The 26,357-nt window shown below is 39.1% G+C and overlaps 1 protein-coding gene across 26 annotated transcripts in view; it reads left to right on the top strand.

Moving 5' to 3' along the window:
- Nucleotides 1–3,074: 3,074 nt before the first annotated feature.
- Nucleotides 3,075–26,357, top strand: part of SUN1 (Sad1 and UNC84 domain containing 1) — a 50,716-nt gene continuing 27,433 nt past the window's right edge. For 6 of the 26 annotated variants that reach the window (XM_072982516.2, XM_078381538.1, XM_072982512.2 and 3 more), the window contains exons 1-4: nucleotides 11,093–11,379; nucleotides 19,795–19,891; nucleotides 23,178–23,387; nucleotides 24,999–25,189. In XM_072982516.2, coding sequence (XP_072838617.2) covers nucleotides 19,815–19,891; nucleotides 23,178–23,387; nucleotides 24,999–25,189 — 478 coding nt within the window. In that variant the 5' untranslated portion in view covers nucleotides 11,093–11,379; nucleotides 19,795–19,814. Of the gene's footprint in view, nucleotides 3,207–11,092; nucleotides 11,384–11,915; nucleotides 12,008–19,228; nucleotides 19,374–19,794; nucleotides 19,892–23,177; nucleotides 23,388–24,998; nucleotides 25,190–26,357 lie in introns of those variants that run through there. The other 20 variants (XM_078381543.1, XM_078381539.1, XM_078381533.1 and 17 more) reach the window with 9 other exon arrangements.

Here is a 26,357-nt window from a genome sequence, read left to right as displayed (position 1 = left end):
AAAAAATTAAATAGCTAGATGAAATGCAACTCTCTGCACGTAACATCACGTGCAGTGGTTTCTTCAGAAAGAGGTTCCAAGATGATCCAGTGCAGCCGTTTGCATAAATGCTACTATATTAGTTACTGATAGACGTTAGAGGTAGAACTGAGGCTTGTAAAGACATTGCCAAGGTCCCATTCAGTCACACACACACACACGTACACTTGATCAATCTCTTCCTAGCCTAATTCACAAACTTGTGAAGAGGAATCTTATATGCTCTGTTGAATTCTTTGCAAAGGGAGGAGTATAAATTAAACATGTAAACCATTAGGTTACCTTGGCTGATCGGAAGCATGCCCTCTAACCCTGACTGGACTTCTGGGCCTGATACATTATTGTGTGTCTATATAGGTATAACAAGAGGACAAGCAAATGCAAACGCTGCACTGCTGGCTGCAAACAGAACTCTAGTGTATTGTGTCTCCTTGTTATGCCTGTATGCATAACAGTTGGCAATGTTTTGCTACCCCTTGTTTCCTTTTTTACAAGGCCACATGCTTTGGCAAATTTCCCACGGTACAATTCCGAAGAACAATCTTGGTTACTTTGTAACTACTAATAAGATACTCCAGATGGGAGGTGGCGGGAGGAGGACCAGACCCAGACCTGCCATTCACGTCAAGCAATGCGGAAAAATCCCTCACGTTTAGGGTCAGGGAACATGTGACCCATCAGACGTTGCATGATTTCTCGCCATTGGAAGGGTAGGTGGGTTTTGCAGCTCACCAATATTGCCACATTGCCCTCCACCCTAATACAATATAAATGTCGTAAATAAAATAGAATAAACCAGAAGCCAAAACTGCTTGCTTTCTGGGCCAGGATATCCTGCTTCCCAAAGAGATTTGTTCTGGTGCCTCTTCTGTCAGCTTTTCAAGGCCAGATGCCCGTCCCCATTTGCTTTTTAAATAGTTTTCATTCCCTCAAGAGAGTGTTTTGCCATTGCATTGTGTTTTGTGCATTTTTAAAAAAAGTTCATCAGAGAGTTCTAATGCCACCTTTTAGAAATGTTCTGTATGCAACCAACCCTAGGGAGAATATTTCTGAAGGCAAGAATACTAATTTTGTAATTCATGATACTGTACTTAAATTATAAAAAATCATTCATACTCCATCTTTCTGCCGAAACATGAGCCGCTCATCAAGCTGAGAATTGTAATTGCAAACAAAACTTCATGCCATGACATCTTAATTCTATAAATACCTGAAAAACTAAGACAAGGGCTGGGAAGACTCCAGCTTTCTAGGATCTAGTCTGGTTTTCACTGGAAACCATAGATCCTGCTGGAACCTGGTAGAAAAGAAATACACTTTGAATTTAAAAGGTTTTGAAGCTGGGTGATTATTTTGTAGTGTTCGTAGACCAAAATCTGAACAGTTTACAGCTCTTCCATATAAAAACCTACTGGTTGCCTAAGCTTGCGTGCCAACATATTGGTGCTATTAAATCAGGAGTCAGAGGTCTTTGCTAATTTCAGCCAGGGATGCCCAGTTTAGTGCTTTAATCTGTTTTATAATGTTGGCATTATAATGTTTACAGCTCAGATATTTTAATGAAATAAACATCACAAGAGCTACTGGGCTATAAAAGATAAATTAGGACTCAGGAGTCTTGGATTCAAATCATTGCCCAGCCATAGAAACCTATTAGGGGATAGCATTGGTAGAGCCAGTCCTTGACATCATATAATTTGAAAATACTACTAGAGTCAATGCAGGTTGGAAGCAACTTGATGAAACATTACCCCCCCCCCCAACATACACATAATAAATACAACAAAATGGCATCCAAGTTATTGATAGCACTAATAGCATGTGGGACTTTCCACAAGGTAGGGAATAAGGATGTCTTGTCCACCAGATGTTTTTGCATTGCAGTTTCCATCAGCCCGCAAGTGGCGATGAGAGTTGCAGGCCAACAACAGCTGCAGAGCAATGCATTTCCAATCCCTGGCCTAAAACAGAGTGATGATGTTTTAATTCCCCCCCCCCAAGAGCTCCACTCCAGTGTTTCCCATGGATTTCTTCTTCATCCTCACCCTCAAGATTGCCAAATTGAGCCAACTGGGGATTTAAAATGGGAATTTTAAAAGCTGCGGCCACTGTAATGCATGAGCCAATAAGAGAAAAACAGACCATCCATCCATCCCCCTTTATCTTCTTAGTTCATAGTAGTGGCTCCCTAACTTTTGTGATAGCAAAGTAACCTGGGACACCCCACCAACACCCTCATTTGCATAAAATGTCATTTTTAAACTGGTAACCCCATCTCACTACCAGCTTTCTTCCCCAAAGGGCCAGTTTCTCATAGATACATATATATGCTCACTTTAAGACCCTGCTCTGAAAGCCCAAGGAAGATAATTTAGAAATTTATTTAATAAATAAATTATTTATCAGAATTAAGGGAAAGCCCGTGGTTCCAGATTAGACAAATGCAAGTTAGGTGGTGATACCGTTATTGAACCACACATATCAGGCAATCCCGAACCCATTCCCCACCCCCACCCCCCAAAAAAATACACGCTGCGATCTCCTTAGGGGTCCCAACTTAGAGGGTGGGAAACCCTGGTTTATAGCCAAAAAAAAACACCACTAGAGTTTGCAAAGGCATCATGGAGTAATTACTTGCATAGGAACGGGCCTGTAAGGCCATCGCCCCCAAACCCCCCTTGGTCAAGGCAAGCCTTCCTTGACCTCTACAGCCAACAACCATCAGCAGGAGAGGAGCTAGCTAGAGGTGGGGGGACGCGAAGGCCCTCGGGCTGCTCCAGGACTACCGTTCCCATCAGCCTCGGCCCATGGCGTGGGCTTTGCAAGCCCAGGCAGCGATCCCCGGGAAGGGCCGCCGCCACGCACGCGCACACGCGCTCTCCCTCCTTCCCTGGCTCCCCGCCCACCAGGCGGCAGGCAAACCAATCCCCTCTAGGGGGGCGTGGCTTCCAGGTCTCCAACTCCGCCCTCTCCCTCCTTTTCGAAATTTAACCGCCAGTGCGCGCGAGGGGAGAAAAAAAGGCGGGAAGGCGGCCCTTGAGGCGAAGCTCCGCCCACCAGCCCTCGAGCTCGGCGGCGCCCAGTCCCCAGCGTGGGGGGGAAGAAACCTTCCTCCACGCCTCAGCAATTCGCCTCCTCGCGAACGCGCGCGCACGTGTGCCTGTCAGGTAACTCGGCGTCGGGGACGCGCTTCGCCCTCCATGCCGGGGTCCCCAGTGCGGCTTTTCCTTTCCTTTTTTCCCCCCCTCCCTTTCTCTCTCACGTCCCTCCCCCCCCCCCGCGGTGTGTTTCCCTCAGGGAAAGGCGGGCGAGGAAGTGTTTGGGTGTAGCGGGGAGAGAGAAGAGATGCCTTTGCCTTGCACCCGCCTCTCCTCAGGGGAAGGTTTTCCCTCAGCTTGCTTGGATTTGAGGTGGAAGAATCAACTCCCCCCCCCCGCCGCCGCCACACACACTAGAAACAGCCCCATAAACTGGAGGCTGGAAAAAAGCTCTTCCCTCACGAGAGTTTCGGGAAAGTTGGCCTTTTGAGGGGGGGGGGGGTGAGGCAGTTCCCAGAATCCTCCGTGGCATTGTGTTGGAAGGGGGATTCTGGGAGTTGTAGTTCCCAAGTGACTGCGGTGAGGAGCAACACAGCACCCGAGACCCTTAAAGCCAATGCATGCTTTCCTTGTATTTCATTTTATTTCATTTTATTCCATATGTCTGAAGAAGTGACCTGGATCCACGAAAGCTCCCATTAAAATGTAGTGGTGAAATCTTTAAGGAGCCACACGGTTTTTGTCTTTGTGTGTGTGTGTGTGTGTTTATTCCTTCTTTCCATTTGGGTTTTGCTTGAAATAGCTCCTAAAAACCACTCATTTTTAAAGCTCTTCAACCTTGGTCTTCTCCTCTGTCTCTCACACATACCCTAGAGAAGAAAAGGGGATGGTGAAACTTAGTTCAGGAGAATAAATAAGTCCAAACTTTGATGTGTTGACTTCTTGGTAGGATCATAACAACCAAAAGGAAAACTTAGATGATATATTCCTTCCTAGAGACTTGTGCGCGCATGCTTGTACTGTGTGTGTACACACATACAAAAGTATATGTATATACTCTAGTTAATGTCACTATTCATATACAGTAATAATTATGTGCCGTCAAGTCAATTCTGACCTATGGCAAACCTTTTCAGAGTTTTCCAGGAAGGGAAGATTCAGTGGTTTCCAATTCCCTTCTTCTGGGAATTCCACTTTTAGCATCATTTGAAATTGAGCAAAGTCTTGAGCTCCGCAGAATTTCCCCATCTGTTTGGATGTTATGGAAATTGGGGGGGGGGGGGCAGTAAATGGGCTTGGATGATGGTGGCCACACTTGCATTCCCCCTGTATTCCAAGGAATTGAGGTTGGCATACTAAGACTGCAGAGATGTGGTTTAAATTCCACCACCACCAACAACCTTAAAATTCTGGTAGATTCTTCTTCCTTTGCTGTGAGAATAAATGGTTATTGTGGGAATGTATGCATACTGTACAGAACTCTCTGAAAGAAAGTACTGTAGAAACATATCAGTAATATCCAAGCTGGCTTCATCCAATTTTGCTGAACATCCACCTTAATGAAGACCTTTGGGCATCTTGAAAGCTTGCTCAGAGTTCTGGTAATTTTCTGAGCAATACTAAGCAAAATATCAGCTGACTGGGTTTTGGATCAAAGCAGGCAACTTTTTTTAGATTCCCTGTTAACATTGAACTCTTGATGTGGTTTTTAATCCCTTGACATTTTTAAATTACACTTCGACTTTCAACAACACTGGGGTTGTGGGTACCAGATCCCCGTGTAGTTCAAAATCATGTATAGCTTTTATGTCCCCAAAAAATGTAACTACAAAGCATAAACAGCTGATCAACACTTACATACAGACCTCCCCGACCTGTGTGAATCTCCCAGCCACCATACCATCAATAAGAGGGGTCTTTTCTCAGGCCACTTCCTGGAGATGTATAGCAGCACAGTATTTATTTATTTGTGGGAAATCCATGTACGTATAACCAAAACTGCTGTTCAAACTCGTGCAATTCAAAGGAGAAGTGTATATACAGTACATTTGTATTATGCTTCATGTAGAACCATTATTAGCAGTGTTCTCTCCAGACTGAGATATCTTCTAATGTTGTTGGAAGAGAGGTGTTTTAATGTTCTTTCTTGTGATTATTCCAAATCACTTTGTCCTAAAATAATGCCATGATCTTGTCTATGAGGGACTACTTCTGCCATCAGGTCCTTAAGATGAACCTTCTGGAAGCATTTTTAAAAATAAAGTCAGCTGTGCCTGAAGTTGGTTCTTGAAAGGCACGTAGAGGTGAGCTGATGGACTGTGCACATTAATAGATCTTGATGAGGGAGGCCCTGTATTTTTTATAGTTTTGTTTAAAAAAAAACAAAATTAGAAGAAGATGCAATTTGTCACATCATAAATTCCACCTTCTAAAAAAACATTTTCTAAAAATATTGTGCAAAGTACAGGATCTCTCTGATCAGGATATAGTAACCTGCCCACTCCATCACCTTACTAGAATATGCTTTTTAAGAAGCAGCTTCAGGCAATTTAAGAAGCACTTGGTCGAGAGAAGCTTGACGTACTGAAATTACTGTTTTGACACAACTGTTGAAAGGGTAAGAGTCCTGTTTTTTCTTGTATCCAGTTACCTTCAGAGAGCATCGTTGGAAGATCATGTTGAACATTTTAATTTTCCTTTTCGCAAAGTCCTTCTGGGTAGGAAATTTTATGAAATGTGTGTATATATCTTCACAGGTATTGATACTTGTAATGCAGGCAGTTGCCCATGGCTATACATCCAGAATTGTATCTGAGTACCACATACAAAAATCTGTGTGAAATATTCCATACAAAATTATTTTCTTGCTGGAAAAAGGAAATTGTAATGCCCTAGTACTGTTCAGTCACACACCTGGTGTAATACAGGTGGCATTAACAGTTTGATTTTCTCACTGCTTGCACAAGGAGAGGCATCTGGGACCTCCAGGTGCAAGCATAAGTCAACAATTTCCTGGGGGGGGGTGTCTTTGCTTGTGAACCAGCAATACTTACTCCTGTGTTTCTACTCATGGTGTCTTTATGCTCCACTGGTATCCAGAAACGTTTGTCTATGAGACTGCATGTGGAGGCCAGGAATATTCTTTAGACTTTTTAATACACTTAATCTGCTCTGAATAGCTTTGAAGACTGCAATATGCTTTCACTTAAATTAATACTCCACTCAAGATGCTCAGCTTACTTAATTTAGAAAAGACTGTAGGAGTGTATGTTTTGCACATGTAAGGGGAGGGCGGGCTGTAGTTCACTAGAGGACCGTACATTTTGCAGGAACAAAAATCCCAGGTTTAAGCATAAAATCCCAGTTAAGGTTAGGAAGGACGTGTGCCTGAAACTGGAAGACCTGCTATCATTTAACAGGTAGAAAATTAGGTGGACAAACTGTCTGAATAAAAACAATTCATCCTCCTGTGGCTGCGTGTACCCTCACCACAATGTTTATGACAGATATTAAATCAGGTCTGCATATGTGCTTGAGAAAACATTATTGACTATTTCCTAACTTTAAGATTATCTTCACTGGAGATTCACAAAAGTTTGAGCCTATCCATTTTCCAAGAATAGTATGAAATGTAACAGTATGAAATGTTTTACTCAGACTGGGTTTTAGCATCCAGCTAAAAGTAGAAGAGTTATAAAATACTTTCTGGAGTAGTTATTACACTGCTACCTGCCTTGAGAAGGCTATATCTATGACAGATTTAAAAAACTGGATGTTGATGGAGATGAAATAAATTCCATACACTTTATTTAAGGGACACCTTAATTTCAGGAACTTCAGGTAGACCACATTGTAAGAAACAGGAAATAAGCAGAAATAAATTAACAATTCAGTAAAATAATGATTTTTAGTAGTGGTATTTGTTACAGAAACACATGGATAGCCTTTTATTGGCTTGATTGGCTTTCCATTCCTCAGAATATATATAATAAAAGAGCAGAAATCCAGAAAAAACAATAAATATATCCTGTTTGCAGACACTCCCTCATGTGAGAATGTGGAACAGTTAGTCCTGCAAGGATAATCCAAGCTCACCGGATTTTAATGGAGTACTGCTTAAGCAGCAGCTGGTGCCTTCTGTCTCCTTGGCAGAGAAGTGCCCTGTCCACAAAAGAACAACACAGTTCTCTGTTCCATCCCTATTGTGGTTCTTGCTCCAGAATCATCTGAGGGGTTCTATCAGACAGCTGGTAAATAAACAGTGTGCTGTATCTGGGTTGAGAGATTTTCAAACAAAAAAGATGTCCTTCTGGTCAGCTGCATTGGTGCAACTGCTCAGGGTTGGCATCTTGCTGGATATTCTTGGTTATTTGTATCATTCAAGGAAAGTCTTATGGCTGCATGAATGTAGGAAACACATGGTAATGTTTCCAGCTGTATTCCATTCTGTTATTGTTGGAATTACAATACTGTTGGCAGTAGTGGATTAAATCTGTAAAATAGCTCTGAAGATGTTGTATTCTTTGGACTTAGTGCCAGTAGCATTGTTCTACCATGATATGGGGGTATGTGGGGGTGGTGGTAACATTTATCTTTTTGCATTTTCTCTATGATACTAGTATGCTTACATGGATATAAAATATAGTTATACACTTGTTGATATTGTAGCCTAGGCCAAAGAGTTAAAGCTGTTGACAATACAGGCTAGAACATGCTGATGCCAGAATGACATTAAAATTGAAAATAAAATGTAGTTGCTGATCTGGAAGTCAAAACACATTAAATCCAGACAGGTTGTTAACAGAATTAGAGGACAAAAATGTTAAGTGAGAAAAGACTGACCTATTTATTGGAATATTTTCTTGAATTTTTATAGGACATTTAGTTATATCCAAAGAGTATGAACATCACCACTGCTATCATCATCACCACCTCTCTCTCTCTCTCTTTTCTCTGTTTCTCTGTGTCTGTGTGCATGCATACACATAGCAGGGCTAGGCAACTTTAATGGGCCTGTTGACCGATACTGTTGGGGTGGAGAGCTGTACCATACATTGAAATTGTAACAAAATTACTTCTAATATCAAAACCAGAAATTCTCAGGCTTTGATTTTGATGAGGGGGTGTTGTTTAAAGGGGAAACTGCTACTTCTGGTAGCTTCGCAGGGCAGAAAATACTGTATCAATCATTTTGCTGTATAGACACATTAAGAAGCTGGAATTCATAGAGGATTTTCATGCATGCACACCCAGCATGCACACACTAACTGTGTGTGTACAGTTAGTATACTGTATATGCACATAGCACATAAAGCCCTGTTTGAAAGGCAAGTGATTTATATTCAACCCAATGTGGCCTTGTTGGAAGCATGAATCCTTGCAAATCTCACCTGTTGATATCTCTTGTCTGTGGATGAAATGAAGGAAATGTACAATTCCAAACTCGCCGAAGAGAGGGTATATAGAAGAGCTACTAATTCCTGCTGCAGAACCAATTGATAAAAAAGCAAAACATTTTGTTCTTAACTCTTCTGTTTTCTCTGTGCATTTGAGAAATTTTATGACTCATGTCAAATTTTTCATGTCTTTCCAAGTAAGAATTTACCCACATAATGTTGACCATTTTTGTGAATCCTTTGACATATGTCTTGCCTTCTTTGATGACTTTATAAAAAGGGAGGGGAATGAACAGGAGTCAGGAAGATTTGTTCCTGAAGTATCTTGTTGGGGATATTACAGATTGTGTACTCTATGATCAGATTTGGAACAATTTTTTTTAAAAAAATCAAGTGCTAAACAAAACTGGGACGTGGTGGCGCTGCGGGTTAAGCCTCTGGGCTGCAAGGTTGAAAGATCAGCAGTTTGAATCCACACGAGGGAGTGAGCTCCCATCGCTTGTCCCAGCTCCTGATAACCTCGCAGTTCAAAAGTAGGTAAAATGTGAGTAGATAAATAGGTACCACCACAGCGGGAAGGTAACGGTGTTCCATGTCTAGTCACGCTGGCCACGTGACCACGGAAACTGTATATGGACAAACACTGTCTCAATGGCTTGGAAACGGATGAGCACCGTACCCTAGAGTCGGACACGATTGGGCAAATTGTCAAGGGGAACCTTTACCTTTTAAACAAACCTAGAAAACATTTAACAAACGTCTTGATGTTTTTTGGAGATTGTGTTCCCTTATTGGGAGTTGAAAAACACTCCAACCATATATGACTTCTTGCTCTAACATGAACATGAGAATTATAGTGCTGGATCAGACCAACGCTTCATTCGAGCCAAAATACTCTGTTCCCATGACATTTATGGTGCCCCCTTTCAGACAGCACTTCAACTTAGAGTGGCCCTGTTTTATGGCCCTGCCATTTTGGTTGGGCAAGTTGCTTATTACCACTGGTTTGTCTAAGCATTACTGGTGCACAATCGGTTTGTCTCTACATCTCAGGAACTTTGGGACTCCAAGAAAATAAAGTCATAGCAGTTGACATTTTTGCAGGTCTTATGTAGTTTGTTACTACTCAGTTTTAATGGCTAGATTAGAAAATAAGTTAGAGACTACTTGTTTTCTTTCTGGTTTTTTATGTTTTATTTAAGAATTGCCTTTAAATTGCTGGAATCTGATGATTAGTCCCCAGAGTATTCATCCAAGTGCAAATTTGTGCACATGGACATGTGAGCTACAGAGATGTAACTAATGAAGAGAAGAGGAATCCCTAGCTTTCAAATGTATTACCCAAGCAACTGTTTATTAAAGCAATAATAAGCAATAATATTTAAACATGATCCCATTCTTTAAATGTTTTGTAATTGGCTTTTAAAGACAAGGAACATTACTATTGTGAATTTCGTTGTATGTGTATATACTGTACTTAAATGACAATAAATTATTATTATTATAATCCACTGAGGTGGGGTTGGAGTTTCTGTTCAAACATTGGTGTGTAGAGGCAGCCACAGAAGAGGACTTCACTATTTTCTGTACTGCTCTGGCACTGTTGGTCAGGTGCACTAGCCAAGCTGAAAACATTGTTTTCTAGGTCATTAGTTCCAAAATACGGGTCTCCAGATACTGATGGACTGACAGACTTGACTGTCACCCTGTGTGCCGTAGAATATATCCCAGAACCCTTTGCAGTGCCTTGGGCATTCATGGCAGCCTCGCTGATGTAGAAGAGATTTCCTGCCATTAGAAATCTTGACAATCATTCTCTGACCCTTACAAATACAATGTCAGGCAAATATAGTAGTTCTTGTGCCTTATTTATATATTGATTACTGTTGGGGGAATCAGCCCTTGACTCCATCTTTTTGATACAATAGAATCGAAGGGTGAAGGATCCCAAAGGTAGTAAGAGAAGGACAGGAGGTAGGACATTATGGGGGTGGTCCAACAGTGGAGTGGAGGCATAAAATAGTGTTAGTTGAAGTTGATGGACTTGAGTTTTCAAGATTTCTGGGGCTCTGGAAACATTATGTACTTGGAGTATTCCATGATTTATATACCACCTCATAAGTGAAAGCACTACTCTGGGCAGTTTATAAGTTAAATCTTAAAACACCCACATAACAACACACATTCAGGCAATATGGCAGTAGACAACTATAAAAATTTATGTGACAGTACAACAAAGTCTTTATAGAGTTCCAGTTCACAGGTTTCCAGAGTAGGAGGTTAAATTATTCTATAAAAAGCAGAGGAGCCTGGTTCATCTCCCTACCGTGGCTTTTCTTTATTCTTTTTTTTTTAACTTCATAAAGCCTGTTGTTGTGTGTCTTTCTGGTTGCCTAGGGAAAAAAGGAAAGCATAGTATTGGAGTGGGGGCTGCTGTACAGTTATAGCTTCTAGTTGCTAAAAAGCTATTTTAAAAGGTGAGATTTTATAGTCCCATGGAAACCAGCAGCTATAAATAAAACACTGGCAAAAAGGTTTTTCACCAGGGGGGGCATTAAGGGGTTAAATGTTGTAGGCTGGCTAAAGTAGCTTCGTCCAATAAATTCAAAGCCTGCCTCTGACTGACAATGGGAGCTTTAAGAGGCTGGATTAGATTAGTCTGATCCTTCAGGCTTTGTTGAGGCTGGGAAGCCATTTTGGGATTCTGCAGCGTGGAATAGAAATAATGTGCTGTCAACTCAAACTTGTTTTGAATTATTAGTCAGAAGACTGCTCAGTTCTGGAATACAGTGCTGAACTGAAGAATGATTTCTGATTTCTCCTTCCTATATGGACTGAATGATGCTGCATTTTGAAAAGATCCAGGTTTGAAGGTGTATCTCTGCAGCTGTTTCCTGATCAGTTGTGTAGGTCTGATAGATTTGGAGCATAACTGAGCAACATGAGTTTTTCATAGCAGGGAACTAACTTGTTTGTTCAGTTTAGGGTGTTTTGCGTCGTTATTTGTCTTTTAGTAAATGTGGGCCTGGTTCAGTTCATGTATAAAACAAGTTTAGCTGGATTTTTAAATCACTGCCCTCTTGGAGGATTTCTAGCTTGAAAAGTGAAACCAGTCTTTTTTATCTGAAGTATATATAAAATATTCTTGTGTTTTTATATGCTCTAGATCCCATGAGCTGCATTATAACTGACTGTGCCTCTTAAGTTGAGAGTAAAATAGGAAACTTTTAAAATATTGTCATAATTGCTCCATTTGACAGGTGCAGTTGAAATAATATTACAGAGAAAGCTTGCAGTAAATACTGTATGCTAGAAACAGATGTTTGTCAAGATATCCAATTTTCCCATATGATTTTTACTGTGTTCTGAAATATTGTTCTAATCTTTTGCATTAAGTGTTATATTCCTTATGTTATTTGCTTGATGCTCTTTGCTTTTTCAGCCTGTTTCAGCAGCATGGGGGCAGCATGTGGAGTTGCACGGTGTTAGATACTCCCTCTAAGAGAATTTAAATCACATATATTTAGTTAGCATGTAAGTTCCTGAGATACCAGCAAAGTTTTTTCCACTTGTAAACTGTCTTGTTACTCCCTGGGTTAACTGTATTTCAGTTTGTTGCAGTGGAAGAGTTCATAGCTCAGTTTATTTTGAGAAGTGGTTTGGAACTGTACATATTTTGCATATTATAGCTTGGAAAATAACAAATTTTTAAAAAGTGCTTTTGAATAGCAGGTATTATTTCTAAATCAGTTGGTTAGATATTTTCTAATTATGATTAATCAGTAATACTGTCCCTTTACATTCTAAAACAGGGACCCATTTTACTGCCTGTTACTCCTTTGCATATTATTGGTAGCTATTATGTTTCTTTTCTTTTGTGATAGTATCATCTAAACATTTTCTGTGAATGTTTGTTATATTGCTCCAATTCCCTTTTCTTATCAAAAGTGAAAGTGAAGAGAAATGTCTATTCAGCTGTGCTATTGGCTACACACACAGTTTCAACAACTGGTGAGGTAAAGGAAAAGGATGTCCATGGTTCTGAATTCATTACGAGTTACAGCAGCTCTGACATGTCATATATGAGTTTCATCAACAACATTGTGCTACTTCATTGTGTTTGAAAAGACTGGGTACTTATTTTGACCACTCTTGACCTATCACCCAAGCCCATGTAGGGGAATGTGGGATGAAAAAAGACAGAAACAGTCTGATTGTAGATAGATTGTGTGCGTTTTTTAACTGTTTTTACCCCCACACACAAAAGTGAAAGCTTGAGACTAATTTGATATCAATGTTCAGCACAGAGGATTGCAACTGATTTTTATATAATATTTAAAAAACATGTTTAGATATTTACATGGCTACTTTTATTGGCATAACTTATGATACTGCTTCTTAACTGATTGAAGTATTGAACAATATCTCTGTTCTCAATTTCACTACCACTCAGTGTATGAAGAGGAGAAGAGGTTGGCACAGACTGTCCCCACCTCTGACCTCTGAGGAGAGTGTGAAAGGGGCTTTGTGGACATACAGCTGTTCATGAGACTGGGCCATCTTGCATACTTGTGGAAGATGGCACATGTTTACAGTACTTATAATGCTTATGTTTCTCCTCTGCATGTAAAACTGCAGTACCGTCCTCCGTAGAGTAATGCAAGAGAAATGATACAATTTTTGGTAGCATTTGTCAGATCAGTTTACCTTTGGGGTGAACTTCCTGTGCTCCATGCTGCCAAATAATTCTTTGTCACCAGACAGATGAACAAGCAGGGAGGAATAACCTGTTTGTTCTGAAGACAAAACAAAAAGACTTGATGCCTTTTCTGAGCAAGGTTTTTCCTCCCATATTCATTTTCTGCCTTTGTCTTCAAGAGGAACAAAACTTCTTGGCTGTACTGTTCATTTCAGTAAGAATAAATTTGTAGTGTTTCACTTGTTCCTCTCCTTAGAGACTCCAGGTGGAAGCTGAACACATTATTCCTAAAAAGACCATGTGTTTTCCAAAGCTGCCATTAACTGCAGTTTGCATTAGAAAAGTTTTCTGATATATTCTCCTTGCTTGTTAGTGGACCCCAAGAAGAATGGGGATTGAAAGGTCATTCTAGACCTCACATTCAACTGCTTGAAACATTGAGCTTCAGATGAAAAGCTTGGAGACAGTATCAGATACTTTGTAGCTGCAAGATTCATAGCCTTTGTAGATTTGACTGAGACTAGCTTGCTTATTAAAGGTTTCCTACTGTACAGAAACTAAACCAAGGGTCCTCTGTCCTGCAGAGTGGTATCACCTACAGGGCACAGTCTTTTATACATAACTAACACAGATTAACAAGATGCTGTAATAGACTCTCATCAGATGGAGGGTGGCAGAGAACTTCTGTACAAAACTTCAGCAATACAGGATGGGCTAAACAAATGAAGTAAGGTTTATGTGAGGAAAGCTGAGCAGAAACAAATTACTGTAACATTAAGATTATGAGGGTTATCAGCGTAACGTAACATAACCATTAATTTTTACACTCCTTCGATGTCCAAAGGTTCTCTGATTCTATTTACTGATGTCAGTGCATATCATAGATAGGTGGATAGAACTGCAAGAGCTCTATACATATGGGTCATGATAGATGTGAGCCTGCCCTGACAATGCAACCTAATCCATTGATACTGGTCCTTTAAAGAAATTACTTGATTGGCATTAAGACCTGCCAGATGAACTTGGGAGTTCTCAAAGGTTTGAGATCAGACTGCAAAAGTAAACACATGGTAGTTCTGACAGTCACATGCCACACAACTATTAGCAAGAAATTAATCAGATACCTTTCCAGTTTTCTTTTCCAATTGCTATTCCAGATTCCAGATGACCTAAGTGATAGATTCACTTTTCGTACAGTGGCTAACAGCTGTTTTGCATCTTTTTTTCTTCCACCTACCCTTACAGGAAATGTGCTGTGCAAGACCCAGGCCCTCCAGGTGACAATCACAGTAGTGGCTTCACCTAACAAAGGAGACTAAGAATCTTAGATTTAATGGAACTCAAGACTATGAAGTTTTGACTGTTCTTGATCTTTCTCTTCTTCTGTCACAGCCCAATCTATTGTTGATCTTTTGTCGTGTTTTAATTTCTTTCTTTTAATGCAAATTCCCGTGAGACACAGAGAATTGCTTGTAAGATTTATGGTATGAAGTCAGCCAAGAAAAAAAAGGCGTTTATCTACTCCTGCCTGTGTGCCAGATATTTTAACATTTCTCCAAAAAGGTTCAGCTAAGAGCTCAGCTCCTAAGAGACATTTCTTTCCTTGAAAACACTTGGGCTGTTTAACATCAGACAGGGTTTCTTCATCCTCAAGCCATATTTCTGTGTTCTTAAAGTTACTCTATCCACAGCAGATGGGAATCCACTTGTCTTTTTCTTATGCCTTTAGGTCAGAGGTTGGTTTATTTAAATCCCCCAAGATTATTTCCCATTTAATCTATAGAACTGCTATTTATTTAGCTTTATGTATTAATTCTTCACTAGGACACATTTTTAGGATGGCCACAAACCATTTTCACAAAAGAAGGATGAAGTGCCTCTTGGAGTTTCCAGCAATCTTGTGAGCCTTTCTCTCATAAAAGTGCCAGAACATTCCAAAGGGGGGGAAATTAGTTTTTGGTTCTTGAAAACTTTCCAGACGCCTAGTGTAGGACAAGAATCCTAATGATTGAACAGCTCATCTCTGACCAGGAGGTGGATTGTGGGGTATATGCAGCTATGTTCCTAGTTCCTGTAGAACTCAGTCTGTATTCATTGTAGAGCTAGTGTTTGTGTCTATTAAAACTCCTTTCCTAGCAGTCTAACATTTCATATGTGGGTTCCAGGAAGATGACGACAGCTGTTGAGCAGCCAGGTCAAAATTAGATCTGTTGATGGCAATGTTGCTTGCTAAGTAACAGTGTCTCATAGCTCTGTTTGGGCCCTGGGGGGAGGATGTCACTGTAGACAAAACCAGGTTTCTGATTTGTTTCCAGCATTGCTAGCCTTTTACTATGCAGCTGTGCAGTTGTTTACAATCATCCTATGCTGGTCTGGTTAAAGTAATATGCTGCACAATCAACAAACCACTCAAGCAGTTGGAAAAAGCCAATGAGCTCAAATGCCTATTCTCCACTCCCTTCTCCTTCCTGGCCAACATTAACTATTGTTTAGCTTTTCATCTGAACTACTAGTACATACTAGTAACCTTAAGTGTTCATTCATACGTACCAGAGATTGAAATCAGAATTAGAAGTTGTTTTCATACTGAGTTAAGCATAAAAGGGTTGTGTTCAAACGTAAGCATAGTTCATATTAGCCAGGAAGGAGAGAAAGGGAGAGAGAGAAAGCAAGACAGGCACATGAGTACTGATTGCTGACTAAATTTGTGGTCTGGGAACCATAGCATCTGAACCAGAATAGTACTGGACTGTGTTGTGATGTGTTGTTTCTTTGCAGGCTCTTTTTAAATTATTCCCCAATACATCTGCCATTAGAAAAATCAAGAATTTATTTTGAATGTTTTTTTAATTAATACATTTCTGTGTGATGTGATCCCATAAAAATGAAGATTTCTTCTGCAAAAGCTTTTTCATATTTCATCAGCTGAAAGAGACTAATACATTTAAAGGGGGGATTTTAGTCTCTCTGCTAGAAATTAGAATTGTAACATCTAATAATGACAATATGAAGAAGGGATATGCATACTATCAGTTGAAGTTTTAAACAAATATTTCAGTTTGTTTCTACTCATGCAGGCAAAGCTCTGTATGTGCCCTTCTAAAGTATTTGTTAATAGTAAAGAGTACAAGAATTGCACAAGATTTGTCAAAATTGTTGATAGAGTCACTGACCTGTACATGGAGACAAGTTCTCTAATCTATTAATTTTAATTTTATTGTATTTTATTTATATGCCAGCTTTCTCCTCATAGGGAACCCAAGCCGGCGTACAAGAAATAAAACTATAAAACACACATTTAAAATACCATATGAATGGCACATTTAAAAACAAATCTATATTAAAATTTAAAACCATTCAAAAACATTTAGAAATCTATAAATTAAAAACCAGCATTCCTGAGGCAATTTACTGCTTAAAAACCTGCCTGTTGAGGAACATCTCTGCCTGATAAGGGAAGGATCCACCTGACTTCTTGGGGCAGTGTATTCAGCAGCCTAACACATGTGGCACTTGTGATCACCTTTCTCAAGTATTTCGCATGATTCTGAGCATCTTGGTTCTAAACCAAATCACAGTTAATTAAACCCTGTAGCAGAGGCATTATATTTTGGACCCATTCTCACGCTGTGTATATGTTTCTCGTGTGATGGCCTGATAGAAAGCCAGCTTAGACCATAGTGAGGCTTGCTATGTTCCTGGGTGTGTTTGGCAGTATCCCAGTTTGAATGACAATTAGATATCACACCCTTTCCACTATGAGGTGCTGGTTTTAGAAATGGGAGTGAACACCTCTGCCTCTGATGACAAATTAGAACTACAAAGAGGAATGCTACTTTTTAACTAATCAATTTGTTGATCTTCAACATGTTGCTACAGGACAGATCAAAAATATTTTAATGTGTCAGTAGCTGAGTAATTTTTCTTACAATTATAATAAAAGGGCCTGACAGCCCTTTACTATCATTTGTGTCATTGTAATCATCTAAGGAATCCTATAGATCATCAAGTCCAGCCTCTGTCAAGGAGGCAAAGTGGGGAATCAAACTCCCAACCTCTGGCTCCACATCCAGATGCCTAAACTACTGAGCTGTCTTGTTCTGGAAAAACACATTTCCTGCCATTTTCTTGCATGTTGTGGCATGCTTTCTAGGAAAAAATCAGCACAGAATCCTACAAGCCTCCATGGCAAACTTTGGAGGGCTGCAAGGTGGATTTGATTCAAATCAAGCTGATTTAAATCATGAATTAAGTCACTAATCAGTAAGACTCAATTTAAATCATGATTTTTAAATGTGAATACTCATTCTGGATGTTAGTTATAATCTTTAGTATTTGCAACCAGATAAAGATTTCATATTTAGAATAATAACCTGTCAGATTAGTAAAACAGCTATATCGGAACAGATTTTAGTTGAATATATTAATCATTCATATTAGGAAAACTACTTAAATTGTTTTATTTAATCAAAACAATGACATATAGCATAAATATTCTTATATTTGCATGAATATTAATGTTTTCATTCTTTGTGCATAAATTTGCAGAACAACAATGGGATTAAAGTATTTTCCTGAATTTTGTTAACTGTATACAATTTTTCTGTGAAAAAGTACATGTTATCTCATCTTGGATAACTTGGATTAATTGAATTAGTTTACTAAAAATGCAAATATTTAATGAATATACAGCTTCATGCTACATAACTAAATTCTATTTCATGCTGATAACCTTTGAATTATAAAACTAGATAGTTTTGAACTCCAAAAGCATTTAATTAAAACAAATTTGATTTAAATGAAAAAATGTTTTTTATTTATTTATTTTTTAAATCATTGATTTTAATCCATCCTGCAGGGCTGATACTTATCTGTGTTATTGTGTAAGAAAAATAAAACTATGTTGGCCTTAAGTATTCCAATACCCATATGAGTGTAATTCTTTTTAAGATGCCAACCAAAAAACAGGTCTCTTCTTTTTTCATGTTAGGGAGGTGGGCATAATCTGTTAAAAGTTAAGTGTCTTTGTTCCTGTTGAGGAGACAGGAGTTTTGTATTTTGGAATTAAATTTAGTGGATTGGACTCCAGTACATACTGCCTACTTGGATTTGGGTGTGTGTGTCTGTCTGCAAATTAGAAAATTTTTAATTTTCTTTGAAAAAATGAAAATTCAATAGAGGACCCAAAATATTTTTGCTCCCTCTTTTCTCTCCCTCTATCTCTCTCCCAAGCATGCACCAAAGTATGGTACTATACCAGTTATTACTGCAGTTTTATATGGAACATGTTGCAACAGAAGTCTTGGTGTGCATCTAATATACACCACAGGTGGAATGTGTGCAAGACGTTATATTTAAAGCAGATTATATTTGTTGAGGTTAACTTTGAAGATAACTTTTCCTAGGAAGTCTAAGGGCTGCAATTCCCAAATGACAAAAGGCTTTTGTTACATTGTTCTTGTGAAAAGGCTTTCCTTGTTGTTACTTGAGTTGCAGTATTAAATAGTGAGAATGTTTGCTTAATATTTCAGTTAGCTTTAGTTTTCAAACTAGTATCCCCCTAGGTGTTTGGTTTTTACTTAAAATTGGGGGGGGGGGGTTCTGGATTTTGTTAGATGTGTGTGTTAATTTATGACTGGAATCCGAAGAACTACGTCAAGCAATTCGAAGGGTTTGCATGTCCCTCTGGAATTTTTCATGAACAGTGGACTTTACCACTGCATACAATAACAAAAATACTTCACCTGATTTGGGATTTTGCTTCAAAAATATGCCCAAAGCACAGCTAGGTGAGCAAATCTAGTTAAATCTCTATCCAGTCTTTCAAATTGGCTCACTAAGAAATTCTGGTCGAAACAAGTTCCAATGATTCAGATCTACCACTAGATTTCAGAGTCACAGATTCGTGGCTGTGATCATCCTCTGGAGTATGTGCATAAGCATCTTTGTTTTTTCCCCCATGCAATTAGTTGGACCAATCCCAGCAAAACAGGGCTGTCCCTTTAAAAACACTGGCCAAGCCAGACGTATTCACTGCCTTCTTTCCAACAGCACAAAATGAACCTTTGAAAGAAAACAGTTTTTCCTTATATAAAGTTCATCACTTTTTGTTGACGTGTCTGTTTGGGTTGTACATCTCAAAACCTTAAAAATATGAAAAGTTTTTATTTGTGCAGCAATACTTTTCTGGACCCTATCAAGGTAGGTACTGTAAAGGATTCATAGTAAATTGCAGGTATTGCAAATTATTCTTAGTGTTTCAATTCAGTTCCATCTAGTAATAACATGTACTGAATAATCCAACATAGTGATATAGTTACAGCCACAGTTTGGTATATTTTATTATAGCAGTTCAGGAAACTTGGTGAATAACATAGGCTTTTGGAAATGTCTTCATAAGAGGAAGTATTTCGGTTTGTGCAACTTCTGATAAGGAGTATCTAACACCAGCAGTCTTTTTTTTTTAAAGTATATTATTTCTGATTGGGGGTGAGTGAGAGGCAGGATCTCCACCCTGCCTCCAGCACCATTTTCAGTGTCCTGAAACAGGCTGAACCATGCAAGAGCTCTTCCTTTTCTGCCTTCTAAACTGTTATAGCACTATATTTTCACCTTCTTACAGTATGATTTGAAACAGTGACCATGGATTTTTCACGTCTCCACACGTATACCCCTCCCCAATGTGTTCCAGAGAACACTGGCTATACTTATGCACTCAGGTGAGAGTCTTCTAACTTTTAGAGAAGTTGAATACTATAAAACCTAGTTTGTTTCTTTATTTTGAGCCTTGTGGCACACTTTAAATTTTTCTAAAGCAAGAAAAGAAACTTAGTTGTTGATTACAGAGCTTGTTGTGTTTTCTTTGGGAGATACTTTAGCTATTTGGTGTTTGTTTTGGTTTGGGGGTTGTTGTTTTTCCTAAGCCAATGGAACTGGTGATTAAGACAGTGACTCACTATTAGTAAAGAGTTCCAGAACCACACCCAGCTGCCATTGTTTTGGTTTGTACATGTTTAAAGGAGGTTAAAATAACTTAATACAGTACAATTATCTTGCTGTTTGATGAATGTTTATCAGTATTGCTAAACAGTGACAATGACACAACTTCACTGTTAGTTAATTTTCATTGCCATCTTTAATGATAATGGATTTCTGTTCTGTACTAATTACTAATGCAACTTTTGAATTCTTGTAAAGATTAATTCTGAACAAATGTACAGGAAAAATGTGGGATAGTCATGCATGCAGCTGCTTTATTACCAGTCCATGCTGCAGCTTACTAATTTTGTGTAAAAGTTTGAATCATCTGGGTTGGATGTTTCTCAGTTTTGAGGACTCCTGCATTAGTTGAAGACTGCTGATTCAGTCTAGCCAAAGCACTAGTATTAAGTACAAACCTATAATAGAGTGGTTCATTTTTTAACCTTTGCAGCATGTTCTAAATACTGTTTCTTACCTGTAGTTTATTATTTTAATGGAAAGAATATTGGCTATTACCTTTTTGGCTTTATTTTGTGACTCAATCTAGAATGGAATTACCAGGTAGTCTTGAGCAATTATTACCTCACAACTGCACATTTCCTTCTGTAAAAAAGAAATATTAGTGACATACCTCACAGAGTGCTTATGTAGATCAGTGAGTAATGATCAGAAAGACTGCATTATGCATGAATGACCAACAGTAATTAAAATGTGAACGCTGGTAATGAACAAACATGCTGTGTGAAAAGTCATGAAAGCAAAAGCAGTACCCCTAACCTCAAAAATATTTTAGTGACTTTACTTGATTCCAGATGGCAGTAAACGTTTATACTTCCGACATGTAGATGAGAAGAGAGAGTATCTAACATGCAGTTTTTCTTCACAGTACAGTTCTGCAAAAACCTTTTAGAAATCAGCTGTAGAATTTGCACATATGGAAGTTATTCCCACAGTGTTTTACATACACAGGTCCATGAATGTACACGATACTGTATTTGAAAGTGATGTGGCAGTTTTTCCTATTTTCATTCATATATGCATATCCAGAGGATGGTCCCTCCACAAGTTTCCATAGTAGATATAATAGAATAAAAAGCCAACACTGGGACATCTACTGCTATTTTGTAGTGGAGATTTTCCCTGTCTTGGCTACACTTCCTGTTTGCAGCTTTTTATTAGTGTGCCCATTTGCGCTATCTCAATGTATCATCCTGTAGTATAATTATAGGCAGGTATACCAGCTAGGAAGACCGCAATACAGTATTGTCAGAGGGGGTTATTAGATTACCAGTCGCTCAAGGAACGAAAGAGAAAGAATGGGAGGCCAAATATGAGTGCTGCCTGAGTAGGTTTTCACGGATCATGATTTTTTAGGGAAAGTGGTAGGGCTTATTGAACTAGAGTAATGTACAGCACTTGTTCTCTAAAAAAACCCTTTTTATTTGTTTGTTTGTTTATATTTTACCCTGCCTTTCTCAATAAAAGGACCCACTTTTCTGTACCATTCTTGATTACCAGACAATAAATAGTAAAGATAATTTTCCTCTTGCCTGTAATAAAATGATCTGTATTGGGAGAGGCAATCTGGTTACCAGTGGGAAATTTTTCTAGGCAAGTGAGAATCGCTTCCTGTTGACAAGGAAAGAAGCTGGACATAAAACCAATTTCTGTTCCTTCCACTGAGCCACTAATGGTAACATAGTATGTGTTTTCCTGCTAGACTTCTTTCCATCTCTGAAAACTTACAATGTTACTTTAATTTTGCGTAATTCACACAAGGATCAGTATCCTGTTTAGATTTACTCCATGGAGAATAAATACAACCCCAGTTATTTAGAGAAACCAATTGTGTGCCTGTTCACGTGACTGGCTCTCTCCAAATACTTGTGACCACTTTTGCAACCTCCAGTCCAAAAGCCGTAAATCCTAACAAGATACTGGTCTGGATATTTAAAAGCTTATTCTTACAATAATTTCAATTTCTCCATAAAATAGCTAGGTTTTCATAAATGACTTTTTATGACTAGATCAGTTATCTGCTCTAGGGCCTAGACTGAATATTCCAGCAGGAACATGTTTGGGTTTAAAAAATTGTGTGACACACAATATAGGTAGAAAATGACTGAAATAGTGATGCATATGGGTGCTTTTAGATATCAAGGTACACTAAAACTCTTGAGAAGTCTGGCTTACTATGAATAACCTACACATTTATCTCCTCAAATAAATATGCATGGTTCAGTATATCACAGTCCTGGCAATCATTTGTTTACCATTACCATTTGCTTATTAAGCATACTTACTTCTTCATGGTAATATACAGTTGTGACTTGTTGAGAAGTCCAAACTCAGGCTTCATGTTGCAGGAGAGAGATGAAAGGTCATTTTGAAAACTACACTTAATCTGCTCTGACATGTAGTTTGGTCTGTAATTATCCATAGACTTCTTAAAATATGTGCTAATGTGCATGGGCCAACTTGATCCTTTCTGAACTTACTCTATTTCCCACTTCTTTGCAGAGATTAATAGAGTGGCATGGTGACACTCTTTCAAGATGTTTATTTCAGAATCACAGGGCTATAGACAGAAGTGGTCTACTCTGCCTTGTCTTTGACTTCATTTGCCCAATCAGTTAAGCCAATTATCAGCTGTTGATGGAATATCTCATCATCCCCCACCATTAACTGTACTGGCTTGAGCTAATGGGAATTTCAGCTGAACAACATCTGAAGCATTGCAAGTTGCCCTGCCCAACATGATAATAAGCATGGCTACCTCAGCAGTGAGCTCAGATAAGAGAGAGGGCACTGTCTGAGTCAGGCAGATCTCAAATTACAGAGGACTTCCAAGATTAAGGACCAGCAGGTTGAATCTGACAGTCTGAATTTAAATCTGAAACCAGTCAGCAAGCTAATACAGATATCACAACCCTAACTGAGTGTGTTCCTATCTCCCTCTTGAGATACAGAATGGCAGATTATGCTACAGATATGCAAATATTTTTCTTTTTTGTTTTGTTACAGTTCAAGTTACTCCTCAACTGCTCTGGCTTTTGAGACGGAAAACAAATTGGATCCTGTTTTTGATTCCCCAAGAATGTCACGGCGAAGCCTACGTTCTTCCGCTTCAGTCTATAGTACAGCCAAGGATACCCAAAATGAAAACATCTATATCAGTGGCAGCAGCAGTAGCTCCTATGCAGGGAAGAAAGCTTTTGTAGAACAGTCACCAAAGTAAGCATTTCTTTTGATATCTATATAACACAAATTATCCACGTACCATTACCATTCTTTTTCCTTTTGTCTAGTTCAGCATGATGTACATGTTCTTGTTTCTGTTTGTATTTCTGTATAGCATTGAAAAGCATGGTGAGGCTGCTGATTTCCCTAAAATAAAAAAAAATCTTTTGAAACTTGGTGCATCTAATTGGATGTCTGGCAGGCAAAGAACAGTCCCACTGCTTGCAACAATTTAAGTGTATTCATAGTAGAAGTGAATGTGATTTGCTTTACAAATCTCTCTGAGGATGGGGCTCATGTACATCAGGTGTTGTATAGAATAAAAGCTTGGGAAACTTAACTTGGGGAGCTACTTCTCCCTGGCCATAGTAGCTAGGGGATTCTGAGAAATGTAGTTAAATTAAAAACAAAACTTTTCCCAACCTCATTGTAAAACAATGGATTTTAGTGTTTGATGCTTAAGAGCTCTTTATTAAGCAAGGTTATAAAATTAAGATAAAGCCAGATGGTTTCAGAATAGCCATACATACAGTCTGCCTGGTGCCTAGCTTTGATTTTATGACCTATTGATTGCAGTCATGAGGGGGAAACTTTCTTACATACAACATGTATATTAAAAAGCTGTGTAACATGAAATTCTAAACATTCTTCTGTTTCTTTTTGCATGTTACCTTCAGTCTGTAAACTTACTATTGTTTAGATTTTCTTGTTTTTGTATAAGTCAATAGTATTAATTTAAGCAAGCTTACAGCAGTCTCAATCAAAGGCATTTCAGTCTTGCTGCTTATTTGCCATTAGCCAAAAACTGTTTTGTGATCCTGCCCTCATGCATATTTTTAAGTCATAATTCTTCAGTGATGCTGACTGAGTTCAAAAATGTTTAAGATTTGATGTGGAAAGAGGTATACTTTTTAAAGTCCCTTTTTACATACAGTGGTGTCTTGCGGGACGAAAGATGAGCGGGTTTTGTGAGTTTTTTGGTGCCTCGTCTTGCGATATTTTTCGTCTTGTGAGGCGGGTTTCCCATAGGAATGCATTGAAATTTAATTAATGCGTTCCTATGGGGGGGGAGTCAGTAACCAAAAAAAGTCAGAAAAAAGTCACTTACCAGGTACAGTAGACTGAGCCCCGCTCCTCACAGTGCCTTGGTAGCCGGAACAGCTGGACTCTGAGCAGAGCGCCCAACAGCTGAGAGGCGGCAACCAGCAGAAATGCAGCAGGCATTTTGAGAGGCGACCACATGGCTGCTGCCTCTCAAAATGGCTGCCACCTCTCTGCTGGTTGCCGACTCTCAGCTGTTGGGTGCTCTGCTCACACAGAGTCCAGCTGTTCTGGGGCTATCAAGGCACTGTGAGGAGCGGAGCTCGGTCTACTGTACCTGGCAAGTGACTTTTTTTGGTTGCTGACTTTTCCCATAGGAACACATTAATTAAATTTCAATGCATTCCTATGGGAAAATGTGCTTTGCAAGATGAAATTATCGCTAAACAGCATTAACTGTGGAACGGATTAATTTTGTCTTGCGAGGCACCACTGTATTATTATATGTCTAAGCTTTTATTGAAATTTGCATACTTACTCCTTTAATATTTATTTTTCTTTAAGAATTACAAAACAACGTAGAAATGTGGTGAAACAGTCTGGCTCTGTAAGACACACCTCAAGAAAACATGTGCCCAGCTCTTCCATTTTTAGCCACAGTAGTTTCAGTAGCCACACAAGTGATGGATCCGTTATGTCAATCTTGTTGGATGAGTCTTCAATACAGGAGCAGACAGCTGTTGACCACTTCTGGGGTAAGCAGCAGCAAACTAATCTATACATCCTCTTTGACATACAGTACTTAAAAGCATCTGTTCTGATGGTTCTAAGTTGAAACGGTGGGGGTTGGTTATGCATGATAAAAGAGAATAAAGAAGAAGGCATTGTGCATTGAGATCACAACTAATCTTTGCTTAGCAGTGCAGCCAGAGGTTGGGGAAAATGTTGTATTAGACTGTAGCCCCCAACATTTCCCAACTAGCAAGGGGGAATTCTGGGAGGTAAAGTCCAAAATAGTAACTTTTTCAGTTAAGATTCAGTTAGACATGTATGTCCAAAGGGTCTGTAAATCTTGTCTTATTGCATGCCTGCTTTTTCAGAAGCAGATATTAATATGACAGAGAATGGCAGTATAGCTCAGTGGAAGAATGCATGCCCTGCATCCAGAAAGTTATTCTTTCAGTCCTTGGCCTCTCTTGATAAGGCTAGGAAAGAGTACTAGGTGCAGTACTGCAGGATTACTGTACAGCAGAAATTTACTGGGGGTGTGGAATTGGTAAAATTACTCCTTAAATATCTCACTTACCTTGAAAGCCATAGTAGGGTTGCTGTATGTCAGTTCCGAAGACACAGAACTACAACAGTAGTAAGTTAGATGGGTCAGTGATCTGACTTAATATATGCGCTGCAGGTGGCAAGCACTACCTTAGTGGTATTCCCACGTCTTTCTCCCACAAAACATGATGCCTCGGATTATATCTGTTGCATTATGTATGTCTTACAGGAACATAGTATGCTGCCTTATAGAACTTAGAATATCAGTATATTTAAGTCGGTTCTCCCTTCTCTGACTGGTAGCAACTCTCCAGGTTTCATGTGAGATTATTTCCAGGCCTTTCTGGGGATGCCTGATATTATGTGGTGGTCTCTTATCCAAGTATCAACCAATCAAGATGAATGTGAACATTAAATACTTGGGGAGTCATAGAAGAATTACTACAATTGACATTTTTTAAAAATGGCCAGGTGTCTGGAAAATTACAAGAGGGAAATGGAGGGACAGAAGATGCCTATAAAGCAGCTTACGTCCCATTTCCTCTCAAGGAGGCATGCTGTGTAGGGATTGCTAGATTTGTAGAACAAGCTCATTAATTTCCAACTGGAGCAGGTCATTACTTTGTCACTGTAAATTGACAAGAACAG

The sequence above is a fragment of the Pogona vitticeps genome, chromosome 13 (assembly GCF_051106095.1).
Source record: "Pogona vitticeps strain Pit_001003342236 chromosome 13, PviZW2.1, whole genome shotgun sequence".
NCBI lineage: Eukaryota > Metazoa > Chordata > Lepidosauria > Squamata > Agamidae > Pogona > Pogona vitticeps.
The sequence above is the reverse complement of the archived record's forward strand: the minus strand, read 5'-3'. Positions and strand labels throughout refer to the sequence as shown.